Raw genomic sequence first — 16,332 nt, forward strand, 5'->3', positions numbered from 1 at the left:
ATAATAGTGGACAGAATTGAAGTTCAGAGGACATATGGCAAAAGAGCTCAAAGGATTACTTAGATGTGGAAAAAACAACAACAAAAAAGTAAAGATAGGGAGGTTATCATCCCTCTTCATAAGGCTATGATTCAGCTGCGTCTTGACTACTGTGCACGGATTTGGCCATGTGGGTTTCTTGAGGATATGAGGTGGCATAGAGTATCTTGAGAAGAGTGACCAAGCTGACATACAGGTCTATGAGGACAGACTGAAGGTGTATGAGTTGTAAAGTTTAGTTGATAGGCATAAAAAGTGGGGACATGATAGATGTTACTAAAGGAATTCTATAAGACTGATCTAAAAGAAATTTTTCGATATATGCAATAGTTTTTTTATTTAGAAAACTGTAGAAATTGAGTATGTGAGTGTGACCAGATTGCAAAGATATCATTACAGTCTTTACAAAATGAAGCCAAATATGCCATTTGGACACACTAAAAAGTTTCTTTCTAGATGTTTAACACAATCATTCAATGAGAGGGAGAGAGAGAGAGAGACAGGACTGCCCAATAACTATTTCTTTTATTTGTTAGTATAACTTGTTTTCCAGGTGAATGATCCTTCACTGATTATGAATTTAAATAATGTTAAAATCCGTGGGAAAATCTTGATCAACTTCTTTGAAGTGGCATACTGATGAACAAGAAAACATCAGAGAAAAGAATATAGCTGTGATGAAGACTTAAGAGTAAATGCATGCTGTGGCATTTATCAATTATTTAGCATTTGATTTTCTTTGCCCTGCTAATATCCATATAACAAGGATTTTTGAAATACTGGAGCCAATAATTTATTTCTTTTACATATTTTTTTCACATGCTGACCATTATTCACATCATAAAAGAGACAATATACTATCTTAAAAAGGTTGATTTCCATATGACACTTGAAACTAAATCATTCATAAATATATTAAAACAATGGTAATAAAAAAATAAGGTAAAAGCGAGGAAACTGAGAGATATCCCCTACAATCTTTTAAGAAATGTGGTTAACCCACCAAGACTTCTGACCTTAGGTCAAATCTTCAATTTCTTGTGATGTACCCCATTAGCAGGTATTTGGATATCAAATCTAAATACTGAGCATATGAGGACAGGCTGCCTGTTTGGCATTTAGCCAACTAAAAATCATGGTATAATCTGAAATTGTGTTGGTAGCTGGGGTAATGTTGCATGCGTTAAAAAAGCCCCTGTTTATGTAAAAAAAAAATGTAATAACTATGGTAAATCTGGTTTATCTGATCATGCCTTGGATACTCTACACATAATTGATTACAAAGGCACCTGTTCATTACATCACTCCAAAACTTGGCATTAGTACAAATTTAAGGAGGCCTGTGAAATTCTAATCAACCATACTAATCTCAGCAATACTGATGATCTAAAAATTCCAATATGGATAGCACATATTCTACCCACATAACCATTTGTTCTCAGAGGTCGCATTATAAACTATAATTAGGACTATAGAAATACAGGATGTTAGTCATCATCATCAAATTCCTAATATTTACCCTCAAGAGATGTACAGGATATGATAGTACTACATGAAAAATTTACATCATTACTAACTTCCTACCTACAATTTTCTTTGAAATCAATCTGTTACCTGTCAAAGCTACAACAGTGTCAGACCTTATATTTATATATCTATCTTCGAAGGCACTTTTTACTGTATCAATCCCTATATCTTGGTCTTCCTCTGGGCCTTTTTCCTGCCCACCTGGCAGAGAACACTTGTTTGGCTAATCTTTCCTCACCCATTCTGTTTAAGTGACCATACCACCTGAGATTAGCTCTGTTAATGCATTCCTTGATGCTGACAATGTCAAGTTCTTTCCTAATATCCTCATTTTTAATATGATATTGCCATTGATGCCATCTGTTCATGCCTCTAATCTTTCTCAGGACTCTCATATCTGCAGTCTCTAGTCTTTGGTCAAGTGTTTTACTTCTGACCCAGCTCTCAGATCCATAAGTTAAAATCGGTTTGAACACTGTCTTGTATACAGCTAATTTAGTGTTGCGACTAATTTCTCTCTTATTCCATATGAATTTATTCAATTGACTTCCTACCATACCAGCTTTGTTGATTCTGTTGTATATTTAATTTACCATCTTCACTAAAAATCTTGCCTAAGTAGCTGAAATGTTTTGCTTGTTCCACAGGTTCTCCATTCACAACACAGTTGACATTTTTAATGATTCTGCCTATTTTCATTGTCTTTTTATTGCTGACCTTCATACCATATCTATTACAACAGTTATTCAATTTAGTCAGAGAATCTTGCAGACTTGTAGCGGATTTATTTAGAAGTATAACATCATCCGCATAAAGCAAAGAGCTGAAATTAACATCTCCAATTATGATATCATGTTTAATACAACTTTCCTTCATAATGTGATTCATATAGATAATGAATAACAGAGGGAATAATGTACATCCTTGTCTCACCCCCAGATTTAACATTAAACCATCTTCCTGTACTTCCTTCAATTCTAACTGTTGACTTACAACTCAAATAATGGCTAAGTATTGCTTGATATAATGCCCCGTTGACACCATATAACTGTAGCATATTGAATAGCTTCTCTCTTGGCACCTTGTCATATGCCTTTTCCAGATGGACAAAACTTAAATACAGATCTTTGTTATACTCCCCATGATTTCTCCACCATTTGTCGTAAAGTGAGGATCTGATCCTGACAGCCTCGATTTGGCCTGAATCAAGCTTGTTCTTCACCAAGCTTTTCTTCCACAATTCTTCTCAACCGTTTCTCATGTATACTTGCATAAATCTTACCAGGAACACTTAATAGGGAAATACCTCTGTAATTCTCACATTCAGTTTTATTTCCCTTTTTATATATGGGTACTATGAGAGCTCTACTCCAATTATCTGGAATTTGTCCTTATGTCCAGGCCCTCAGGACTATGCAGTGTAGTCACTGTAAAACTTTTATACCTCCATACGTGACCCATTCTGGTTTAATATCATCTACTCCAGCTGCCTTTCCACATTTCAGATTTTTGATGGCTTTTCTACTTCAAGCATGGATATGTATTCCTGATTGCATGCCTGGTCAGTGTTTTTTATCACTGTGCTGTCATCACTGCTAGTTTCATTTAGCAATTTTTCGAAGTAATTACTACATACTTCAAGGATATCTTTTTCTCCAGATTTCATATCACCTTTATCATCTCTAATTCCTCTTACAGCACTCTCTCCTCCATTTCTGAGCTTCTTCAACAACCTCCAGAATATCGTGCCACCTTCTTGATATTTATTTTCTATGTTCTTACCACAAAGTCCTCCCATGACTTTTGTTTAGTTAGTTTTACACAGTGTTTAGCTTTCTTACATTTGTCTCTGTATTCTCTGAGAGCACAAGCTGACTTATTTGCCAGGAACTTTTGAAATGCTTTCTTTTTTCCTTCACTGACTCTTTTTAACTTCCTGTGTCCACCAGGGAGTTCTGATTTTTCTATCCTTGCAGACAACCTAACCACATGCCTTTCTGGCAGAATCAATGTTATCTTCAGAGCTTGCCACTGAATCTCCAAGGTTTGATTCCTGTTCTCAAACTCTTTCATTTTTTCTTGTATAATGTTTGTATATTTTAGTCACATCTGAGAGCTGCTCAACTTTTATTCATTTTAAAACTTTCTTACATGTCATTCTTTTCAATATGAAATTCAATTTTATCCTGCTCAATACTAAATGGTGATCACTTCCAATTTCAAATCCTCTGGTGTCATGCACCGGGGAGAAAACATCACTATCAACAATAACATAGGCAATGAGACTTTTCTTATTCCTTGTCTCTTCTCTCTATGTGAATTTGTGCACATTTTTATGTCAGAACATGGTGTTAGTAATAACCAGTCTATGTCACTAGATTTGGCATTTACTGACATCCATTTCCCCAGGCACGATAATTCCAGCTAATTCAAATCATTCTGCAAGTACTGCCTAACAGCAGCATTTCTGATTACTCTACCTATCTTTGCATCATCAGCAAATAGCTGTATGCCACCTGTCAAATCCTTCCTAATATCATTAATGTACAGATTGAATAACAGTGGACGAAAGACTGACACTTGTGGTGCACCATTAGTTACCTTAAATCTTGCATACGCGCATTCCCCCCATATGCTACATCTTTATGTCAGTCAGCCATTCTCTTATTCATGCTAATATTTTATAATCCTAACCCATATTTTCTACACCATTTACTGTCAAAAGGTTTACAAAATTCAAAAGTAAGCAACCTTTTCTGAATGGAACATTCATAAACTTAGCCACTTCCCATGTGAAGACTGCATGATCACTCTCACCAACTAGAGGCAGAATAGTTACATCTTTAAATGAAATGCTCTCTGACACTATAATCAGATCTACACACTTCTTGACCACGAGTTCCTTCTGTGACATGCTGCTTAAGTGAGTCGTCTTGCAACAGCTCAAATTCAGTTTCATTCTTCTCATGTGATTTCACAACTATCCTATCAATGTTCAGATAATTAAAGTCCCCCAATGTAATGGGAGACTTTAATTATCCAAATGTGTGCATCCTGTGAATGAAACTAACAGAAATAACCTTGAAAATGTGTTCATATACTACTCCATGTAATTATGGATGGATTAAATCTGAATTATGTAAAATTCACATTAAGTTTTGCAAAATGTAATAATTATGTAAGTCATGGTCTTCCTGCAGTCTGCTTTGGAACAGTGAGGTCCTACTGAAGTACAAGTATTTGATTAACAAACATTGCTTTCTCTGCTCATTTTGTCTTATGCAGCAGACATGAAGATTAAAAAAAAAAGCATTAAAAAACATTGAAATATTCATGAACTCCCACTTGTGAATGAGTTTATGGAGAGGTATGATAGGCTTTGTGTGTATAAATGTTAATGTGGATCTCCAGAATGAGTCTCCAGACTCAATGGAGATACCATATAATAATTGGAATACCAATTTATTCCACTGTATGAAATGAAAAAGAAATTTCAGCTGGAACGGAGTTCACGAAGAAAGAATGGGAGGATAGAAAGAAATGGAGTGTTGATCCACATGGCCTGACAGTTTCTGTTGGAATAGTTGTCAAGATGATATATTTCTTTACTACCGAGAGAGAGAGATATTATTACATGACACCTCCAGGGAGTCCAAAGACTTATCGAGGGAGGGCACCTGCTCTCCAACTCTGTCTCCACCAAACTACAATGAACCGCAACTACCATCATTGCAACTACACTAATTGCCCACCACTAGTATTTTTTTATTTTTATTTTTTTTTACAGACAATCACAAACATCCATACCCACAGCAGGATTTGAACCCACAGACATTTGGCTGGAGAGTGGATATGCTAACCACTCGGCCAACTAGGCTGGCAAAAATAATAGTAGTGGTGGGATTCAAACCCACACCTCAACGAGACTGATCCCTAAAACCAGCAACTTAAACCACTCGGCCACACTACCTACTATCCCTTCCACTATCATTGTTACTTCCAACACACATGGTTGAAATTTGGTTTTTTAATTAACAATAGGATAATTTTTGTCAGATTTAGTTTATTATATACTTTTAATTCAGCATGCAGTGTATGTTTAACTAAGTATGTGTTTGTATACATTTATTTTTATATATTATTATGGTGCTGCTAATATCAAAAGAAACCAGAATAATCGTGGTCAAGATCATTGTTCAAAGAATTTAACATGGACTTTTAAGAGCCATGGTATGAGTGCAAAGTATTTACTATCAATAGTGAGTTTGTGGTGATAACTGAAAAAGGTGGAATGTGTTGGAAGTGTTACATGAGAGATGCCGAGAAGTAGAGAAGCTTTGCTCACCTTTTTTCATTCCTCTCTTCATTTCAAAGGGAGGATTGAAAAAAAAAGTGAAGGTGAGTAAAGTATGAATGATGAGAAATGGAAGACAGTAACACAAAAGAAATAGTGAGAGAAGAGAACAGGGAGGTAGCATTCTTATATGGAATCTTTCAAAGGAGAAAGTGTGAGCTGGAGAATTTGGAGAAGTATCTCCCAAATGTTATGGAAGAAAACAGTAAGAAAGGAGAGGTGAGATGAAAAGTGAGGATAGTATTCACTACGTGAAGAAATCATGCTTTGCTGGTGAGCTGTTCTAAAGATGTTAGTGATGCCATTAGTTTTCAAGAATGAAATTTGAAAGAGCAATTTTGGCTAGAACAAATGACAAACAATAAAAGGTGAAATTATGGAATGCAAGATGATATGAAAAGTTATTGGAAGAGAAAAAGAAAGGTGAAACAGAGTAAAGTTTGTAAATAGTTTGCCAAGATATGAGTGAACTGAGAAGGGAAATAGTGAGGCATATGAAGTTTATGTAGAAGAAAAACTGTAAAGTTTTTACATGTTTGGAGTGAATTTGATAAAAGGATTTCTAACTGGAGAAAGTCATGAAAAATTGGGGAAACAAACTATTGGGGCAAGGGTTGCAGGTGAGAAGACGTTAGGCTCCTTTGAGATGAGCGAGCGTGAAAATGAGATCAAAAATCAGTTTCCTCAGGACACAGTCTGAATGAAATACTCATTAAAAGACTGATGGTACCTAGGACTAAGCAGACATTGCAGTTTATGTCAACTAATGCCAAAAGTATCAGGATCGAGATGAAGAGTTTCTGGAATTGGTTAGTGTGAAATGACAAAAATTATAGGCATTAGTAGGACTTGGTTGACAGAGAAAGATATTGTCAAGGAGAGAATGTAAAGGATTTCCAGGGGGAGGGGAGGGGATTATGAGAACAGGACTGAAAGGGTGGGTTACTGGTAATTGTAGAAGAATTGCAAGCAAAAGTGAAGTTCAGCAGAAAGGTAAAGAGCATTTGAAGCTACTTAGTGGGAGATAAAATCAAACAGAACAATAGCAGATATGAATGATATGCAATTGCAATAACGAGTATAGGTCAGTAATCAAATGATACGAAAAGACCAATGAGGACAGAGAATGAAAGGAAATGGAATTTATACAGTTACTGAGAAATAATTAAAATAGCATGTGAGGGAAGGTACCTGGTGTCGTGACGTTCTCTTCTTCATGTTCGAATCCGCCATCTTGTTACAAGTCACTTTCATAAAAAAAACAACTAATTGTAAATTGATCACCAATCCAAGGGTAGAGAAATTACTATTATACTGCGCCACTCTATCCTTAGATTAGTCTATATAAAATAGCAGGATCAAGTCATAGTTAGTTAGCAGTCTCCTCATTCATTCTGGCCAAGGTATTTTTTTTTCCACTTGGGATTCCCGCAAGATTCGAATTTTTATGAACGGTGCAATAAAAAGGAATTCAGGCAAACACAATAATTAGATTAACAAAATAAAACATTTAATATAAGCTATATGACACATACATAAATTCTACCTCTAATTTTAAACAATAGAATAAAGTTAAATATTAGGTCAAGTCAATCACATTAGTTCAATCTTCCAAACATTACATACACTTTCTCAGTTTCTGAGTCACAAAATTCCTACACTTAATTAAATACAATAGAACTTCCCATCTGAATGGTTTCCACACAGTTCTTAGCTATGCTATACGCTTAAAGAACACCGCAGGCACTAATTGCTGTAAATATCTCAACAATTCTTATTTTCAAATTCTCATTCACAAAGAATTTCCACAGTTAAAGTTAGGTTAAACGTAGCGTAACTAACATTCAATTCTTCATACATTGAAAATGATCAATATGTCAGTGCTTACCAGAAACAGTTCCTAGTACATCAATTACGTTGCGAATAACTTTCAAAATATATTTGTTGCATTTAAGAACACATTTATAAGACTTCTCCGCAGTTATAACTAAAACACTATTGCACGCTTCACGACTATGGATATCAACTGTAAGGTACTTTGATTATCCTTGTTACCACTCATTAAATAATTTAACACTGTGCAGTTCTGCTTAGGGCGATTTAGAATTAAGTCGCAATTCTAGATTAACTGGGTTTAATCAGAATTCTTCACTGAACGTCCAGTTTCTTCATATTATCTGATTGCGGCATTAAATTCCTTTAATTATCACTGCTGACTTTACTTTCAGCTAACTATAAAATTCACTTCGTCTTTTTTCGCTTATAATTATTATCCCCTTTAACTTCGCCCTTGAGAACTTTTTATTTACTTCCACCTCTCTAGTTTATACCCTTGGTTCCTTTCACTTCAAAATTTCCCTTCCAACTCTCTCTTGTTACCTCTACATAATTTTTTTATTATCCTTGTCCTAGCTCACACTCTGTTCCACTCGCGCTCGCTTCTTCATGCGTCTCCATGACAACAAATAAAATATAATAAAATTGAGCTATTGCATAACTCTAAACTTCTATAACAGAAATAAATAGAGAATATTTACATTTCAATTAATACGCAGTTAAAATTATCAAGTACAAATTCTATAATATTAACATAGTAATAAATAAAATAACTTAATAATATTTAATACAGTATTTTCATCATTAATACATATATCTTTGATTAATTAATTTAATATTAGACAAAATTAAGGTAGTTATATGAATATTTAATTGTAAAATAAGTGATTTACATTAAATAATATTTACAAGTTTTGCCTATGTGATGGAAGATCATGTTGGATTCTGAAACAAATAATAATTACTTCAATCTCTATATAATCAGAATCCAACACTGGGGTTTGACACTACTGTATCTGGTGACAGTATTAGAGAAATTGTCCATAACCAAGGGAATAATCTGGAAAATAGCTAAGCATGTAGAATTTTCAGTTGAGGACTATATTTGGAACAAAAAGCTAGTAATTATATGAAGCTCAGGAAGCAGCCAAGGGAAGTGCCATAGCTTTAAATAACCGCTAATGAATGTTTGCAGTGCATGAAGAACAGTCAAAAGATATTTAAGGTAAGCAGTATTAGAATGCATAACAAGAGTCAGTAGAATAACCCAGGTGGGTGTTGAATTGATGAGTAGTATCATTCAACAGGATATATATAAAAAAAAAGTTTTTTTTTTTTTTTAGTTTACAAGACGAAAAGCAATCAGCAAACACAAGCTAGAGGGGTGACCAAGGGGTGAAATGCTGTAAATATTAGTGTGTGTGTGTGTGGGGGGGGGGAGAATTATTCATCTCTCTCTCTCTCTCTCTCTGCCCATAGCCCTTTGGTCAACCAAGCTATTTAATCACTTTCTACAATAAATACTGTAAAATATAAAAACATCTGGATTGTATGGTTAGGAAGACAAAATCAGATGAGAGGAAATTAGCAAAGATGTCAAAAGAAATCCAATGAGTTATTTCACTATAAATTACAGATGCCAAGAAATTATATTCTTGGTTTCATCCTTTATTCAAGGTGTAAACGAAGTTTGCATATGAAGTCACTTCACGATTGGTCTACTTGTATATAGAGGCTAATGACTTCACATCAGTTGCCTGTTGATATAACAGAGAGATACAAAAATTTAGTTAAAGGTAGGTGAGAAGTGGAGGTGCTTAGGATATTGAGAAATCTCACTGTGAATACAGCCATGAGATGTCATCCCATGTTTCAAAGGAAAATGCAAGAGCAAATAAACTGCTTAATAAGAGACATTATGCAAATGCTCCTAACGGACTGTTTAAGTTAAAGGGGTTGAGAGTGGGCAAGAAAGCTCCATTACATAAGGAGATTATAGACATTATAGACTAGTTAGTATCTCAAGCTTTATCCGTGTTTAAGGTAATGGAAAATAGTTGATTATGAGAAGAATTCAGGAATGGGTCAATAGGAATATGATATAAACAGCATGGTTTTGTGAAAGAGGTCTTATCTTGACTTTTTTTTAATTTAATTTAATTTTTTTTTTATATAAATGTGCCTACCACCCCATGAAATGCTGTAAATATTAGCGGGAGGGGGGGGGGGGGTAGAGATTATTCATCTCTCTCTCTCTCTCTCTGCCCATAGCCACTTGGTCAACCAGGCTATTTACTCACTTTCTACAATAAATACTGTAAAATATAAAAGCATCTGGCTTTTACCTAAGCAACCCTATCGCCTAAGTGTGAGCAAATGGGATGGACATGGAGTGGTATATAGTGAAGTTGTGGCAAAGAGAAGGCAGACTGTGGTTCTTTGTCAAAGTACAAAGAACCATAGGGCTTTGTACTTTGACTGCTGCTTCACTATATGAATGATGTTGAGGTAGATATCCAGTTTTTCCAACGATATTGATCTAGGGACACCAATGGTTAATAAAAAGTGATAGAAAGATACTGCAATCCAATGCTTCTCAAAGTGTAGGATTAAGTACTTGACTATAGGCTGCATATTACATAGATGGACTGCACTACAAGAAACTGATAAAGATAAGAGAGAAAGACTTATGTTCAGAGAACATATCACAAAAGTGAGCAAAATGGCTCAGAAGATCACTTACATGTTTTCGAAGCAGAAACAGAAAAACAGTGATAAAGAAATTATCTCTATTTATATGGGCTGGCTTTGAGACGACCATATCTATCTGAAGGTATATGATAGACATGCTGTATAAGTTACTAAAGGATTTTCATAGGGTAGATGTTAAAGAAAAATTTCAATACATGACTGAATAAGAAAGAACAAGAGGTTGCCCTTGTTCTTTCCTATTCAGTGATTATTATTACCAATGTAATAATAATCTTATCAAATGACAAATAATTTAAGAAACAGTTTCTTCCTTCTATATTATGTTATTAGATTTACTTATCCTGTCACTCATGCTGCATTTTCTCTTCTGACTAGTGTTCACATATACACTTGCAAAATATTTATTGAACTCTTCTGCAATCACAGCCAACTTATTTAAAACTATTCCTGGGGAATTGACTAAGCTTAATCCATTTCGATTATCTTTACTCCTTTTACATATCTGTAAAAGCCTTTCAGATTAATCTCTGCATTCCTGGCTAGTAATTCTAATTTTGCTTTAGAATCAATAACAATTTTGTTAATGCTAGTTGTTGCTTACATCAATCATGCTTTCATGCTTAATAATTGACTTATCAGATCAATACTCTTCCACAGCTTTTTTCTTAACATATTTCTTTAAGAATTAATACAATAACAACAACAGACTTAAATGAGAAATGTTTTATTTTATGCAAGTTTTGCTTAAACATCAAGCATCATAAGTATAAAATTTAACTTAAACAAGCATAAGTAACAAAACAAAGATCAAGCAATGAGAATGAGTGAGTTGCATTGTAAATGACAGAGGCATAATCCCAAGTACTTTTTTTGGTCACGACAATTTTTTAAACAAATTTGATATTAGGGGGAAAAAAAAATCTAAGAGTAGGATGTATGAAGACTGGAATTAAGTAAGATTACATGTTTTCATTTTTTTTATATCTAATTTGTTTTAAAAAATTGTTATTAGGTCTGAAAAAGTACTCGAGACAGTGCCACTCTACATCGTTTATTTGTGGTACACATGTTCTTGTTATTGGGTATTCATTTTGTTACCTATGCTAGTTTAATTTAAATTTTATACTGATGATGCCCTTGTTACATAGACAAAAATTCTATAAAATAAAAACATCTCTTATGTAAGTCTCCCATTGTTGTTACATTCCTATTCTTCAAAATCTTTTAAGAACTTGATTATTCATTCAGCAGACCCCAGGTTTATTATGAAATTTACTCCTGGGGATAAACTTAAACATTAGATTATGCAAAATGTCTTTTATTGCTATCCATTTTGCTTTAATATCTCTTCCACTGAATAATGTCTTTTAGTTCATACCTTAATTCTCTTATTATAGTTAGTTTCTGTTATTATTATTTTTTTTTTGAAATTCCACCCCTTCTAAATAATGATTGCTATCGCAAAGGAGCAGGAAGTTCTACATAATTAACATTCCTTCACTAATTCCTCCAAAGTTATGAGATGCAAGAATGGTAAATGCAAAAATAGTACTGCCCTACCCTTTTTTCTATTCAGTCTGACAACATAATTACTATTTTGCACATCATTAAAGTGCAAAATAGTAATTATAAGCTAAGATTATTCACTAGGTTAAGATTCAGAAATTATTAACTGGAGAAATTAAGAATTTAAGTTTAAGCTTCAAACTTTGGTGATATAAGATGGTGATATCATTCAAACTACAGTTTAAATTTGATTTTTACCTGCCATTAATGTGAACCCTACTCCTGCTATCACTTGGAATTCCTTAATTGCTATATCCAGTCAACCATCATAAATATCTTTTGGAAAACATTTCAGAATTTTTTAAGAACATTACTTAGGGTGCCACCAAGTGAGATGACTTACAAAACTTCTACATGCATCTCTTCCAACCTCATCTATGAATTTAGAGAAGAGAAGACATTTTAAATTATGAACACTAACATCTCCAATAAAAATAATCTCACTGAGTAATTAGACTGTAGATCAATGATTTCCTGATCTTTTCCATTCCTGGAACTCTAGTGACCTTTTTAAAAATTCCAAGGATGTTTATGCAAAGATTTGATAAATGGTGGAGTAGTCACGAAATTGGGTGGTGCCAAGTATAATTCAGTGGCATAAATTCACATTTTATCTTTCACACTACATTCTTTTTACAAAATGTTCAGGAATATCTATATTTGATATTATGATTAAAAATCTCATGGAAACCTGGATGGGAATCACTGCTGCAGATAAACAGCCTTCAAGACAAATAATCCTAGAGGTCAGACTGGTTGCTGGAATTAGAAAAGCAGCAAAGACTGCAAATAAATGTGAACATGTGGCAAGGAATGTCAGACACAACAAATCCACATGTACTCTTCTTATGGAGAAATCATGCAGAATACAGTTTTGGATAGCTGAGGATTTCTGTGAGAAATAACAAAGTTTTGTTGCATGTACCTGGTTGTGAACATCATTTGAGTATGAACTGGGAGAAACAAATGCTAGTAAAGCAATTTTTTTGTATAAATTTTTGATGTTTTTTTATGCTCATTTCTGCTCATTTGCAATTTTTTTATGGAATTTTTTTTTTTTTTTGTGTGATTGTCACAAAACGACTATCTAAATGTGATGTCAAAAACATACAGTAAGCAATTTTTTTGTATAAATTTTTGATGTTTTTTTATGCTCATTTCTGCTCATTTGCAATTTTTTTATGGATTTTTTTTTTTTTTTTTTTGTGTGATTGTCACAAAATGACTATCTAAATGTGATGTCAAAAACATACAGAGCAAGGGCACAGTATGATGGTGAAAGACTAATGAACACTGCACTGACAGTGGACATCTCCAGTCTCCCAACTAGGCATAGCATCAATGTTGCCAGCTGAATACTAATACAAATGGACTCAACTCCAGGCATAAATAAATGGAAGCAGCAGTGTTATACGCTAGCTTACTGGAAATTATTGGTTCATAGTGAAACTACAAAGCCATTTAATCTACCTGATTATATATTATAGCAGTTAATGGGTTATACCACAGCTGATGGAGATTTATAAATTATATCCTGGAAGTATCTCCTATTATATCAACTTATCCTTTACCTGGTCCAGAGTTCAAGATATAAAGATGCTGTACCGCATCCCCCCCCCTTCACTTTTCCTGGTTATAAGCATTATATCTGCTTACCAGTTATATGAACGCCTCTTAAGAATATTAATGATAATTAATTTCACTGGCATTAGTGTTTAGTCAATTTGAAAAGTACATAAAACCTACAATTCATTCTGAAATTTATATTACATAAATATAAATAAGAATAAAACAACTCATAAGTACTTACATTTGAAGACCTAATAAGCGCTAAATCACTATTCTGCACTGTTATATCATCACCGTTCGGAGATGTTTTCATTTCAGGATTTTCTGCACCTAGTTCTTTGACTCTATAAAGTACATGAGTAATAGAAAATAAGTTTAAATCAGTCTATATGGTTGATGCCATTTTTAAGTTTAAATTATATTCCAATTAACTATTTCTCTGAAATGATCGATTTCAAAAATTTCATGGACATTTAGTAAATCAGTGCTTCAGATTTACTAAAGTAGACTCACTTCTCTATGCACAAAACAATCTGTTTGATGAGAATCTATTGAAGACTGCATTGCAGCTTTCCTTGAGTAGTGAGTTCAGTAAGCAATTTATAAGAGCTTGTGGCAGGATCAGCTTTGATGCAGTATTCACACAGAGAGGATGAAAAGTCCATACAAAACAAGGTAAGTTGTTGAAAGGAATGCCAAGTCCTTAACTTTTTAAACTGGTTGAATGTAGTGTACTTTCTTAGCTTTTCTGAACTTTCTGAGATATCAAGGACTGACTTTCAGCATGTCCAAATTTTAATTCATAAAGCAAAAGTTATTGAATGAGAATCATCTCATTCAATAACTTCTAGAAAATTTTCTCATTCTAGAAAATAAAAATCATTTAATCCTTAAACATTTGTATATCAATTTGGTTGTGCAGTAGTTCTTTTAACATGGCATAAATGGCTTGGTTGGCTGAGTAGATAACATACCCATTCTCCAACCAAATTCCACCATGGAATTGATAAAAGCCTGGTCTAGAAAAGATTGTATAGCTCCTTGAGTTAGTAAGGCTTGTCTTAAAAATAATAAATAAAAATATAGAAGAAAAAATTGTCTGAAAACAACAAGAAAAAAAATAGAGACAATATAAAAAATAAATACAATAAGATAAATGCAAAAAACTTTTGGAACAACAGGAAAGTTTTCTACAACAAAAGTATAGTAAAGTAAGTACAATCAATTAACTATTTTAAACATGAATGGTGAATCCACTCATAATAAACGACAAACCCAGCAGACATTAGAAACTGACTACTTCAGTAAACTCTACCAATTGTTACAGTCAACAACCTCACAAATCAAATCCATACATAAAGCAACCAAACAATGTTTTTTTTATAGAACAAACTATTTCTTTGGTTCCTATGGGATGATAGTTGACTGTAACAATTGCAAAACCAGTCTAGAAACTATACAACAAAACAAAAAATAGTAATATAAATGATAAAACTTACCTATCTGCATATCGGAGGGTATTTAAGGAATGTTCACAGGAATTCATTCCAGGTGATATCATGGCAATCTAAAAATAATAATAAAATAAAACAAAGTCTATATTATATACATTTGCAGAAGTTTATCATTCCTGATAGGTACCCTCAGCCACTACATGATATTATGATAGTACTACATGAAAAGTTTACATCATTAACTTCCTATAAACAATTTTCTTCCAAATTAATCTGTTATCTATCACAATTCCAATAATGTCAGATTTCATATTTTGGTCTTCTAAGGCAGTGCTTCCAAAACTTATGGATGTAAAGGCCCCTTTGGAAAAATTGAAATATTTCACAGCCCCCATCAGAAAAAAAAAAAAAAAAAAATCATAATACAGACATATTATTATAATATTTATTGTATTTATATTTAATACAATTTATATCCAAGATTTTGCGTTTGTAAACTTTTTTGTGCTTCTTATCAATACCTTTGAAATGAAACTTGTATGAATAAGCACATATTTACTAATATTCATTAAGCGTCGAAATACGCAGGAAGCAAAATTTGTGAACCAACAGCAATGTCTTATTTTTTCCATTAAAATATAAAAAATAACAAAAATGAAATAAGTTTCTTTTAAGATAAAAAATATCTACTTAGTCTTAAAACATTTTAAATTTGTTTTCATTATTTCACGCCCCCCCCTCAACAAAACTTAAGGCCCCCAAGGGGGCCGCAGCCCACAGTTTGGGAAGTGCTGTTCTAAGGCTTTTCATACTGTATCAATTCACCTAGATCTTGGTCTTTCTCTGGGACTTTTTTCCTGCCATCCTGAAAAAAAAAACACACATTTGTTTTGCTAACCTCTTCTCTCCTGCCATCTTCACTAAAAATTGTGCCTAAATAGCTGAAATGTTTTACTTGTTCTACAGATTCTTATTCAGAATGCAGTTGATATTTTCAATTTTCTGCCTATTTTCTAAGTCTTTGCATTGCACATAACAGCTGCATAAATAAAGAGCTGAGATTAGCATCTCCAATTTTGTTGTTAGGTTAATGCCACTTTCCTTCATAATGTGATCCATAAAGGTGATGAATAACAGTGGAGATATTGAGCACCTTTATCTTGCACCTCATTTAATATCAAACCATCTTCCTGTACCTCCTTCAATTCTAACTGCTGAATTACAACTCAAACAAAGATCATGCATTTCTAACATAATATTTAAACTATATAACTG

At 33.4% G+C, this 16,332-nt stretch overlaps 1 protein-coding gene across 4 annotated transcripts in view; it reads right to left on the bottom strand.

Annotated features, from left to right (window-relative positions):
• The window catches only part of Klp10A (kinesin-like protein 10A), a 469,762-nt gene that overhangs the window by 89,509 nt on the left and 363,921 nt on the right, over positions 1-16,332 (bottom strand). For all 4 annotated transcript variants that reach the window (XM_090390589.1, XM_090390588.1, XM_090390590.1 and 1 more), the window contains 2 exons: positions 15,103-15,170; positions 13,845-13,947 (listed from right to left, as the gene is read on the bottom strand). In XM_090390589.1, coding sequence (XP_090246715.1) covers positions 13,845-13,947; positions 15,103-15,170 — 171 coding nt within the window. The remainder of the gene's footprint in view (positions 1-13,844; positions 13,948-15,102; positions 15,171-16,332) is intronic.

This window comes from Typopeltis vanoorti, chromosome 3, assembly GCF_054136105.1.
Source record: "Typopeltis vanoorti isolate ZY-2024b chromosome 3, IOZ_Tvanoo_1.0, whole genome shotgun sequence".
In the NCBI taxonomy this organism is placed as follows: domain Eukaryota; kingdom Metazoa; phylum Arthropoda; class Arachnida; order Uropygi; family Thelyphonidae; genus Typopeltis; species Typopeltis vanoorti.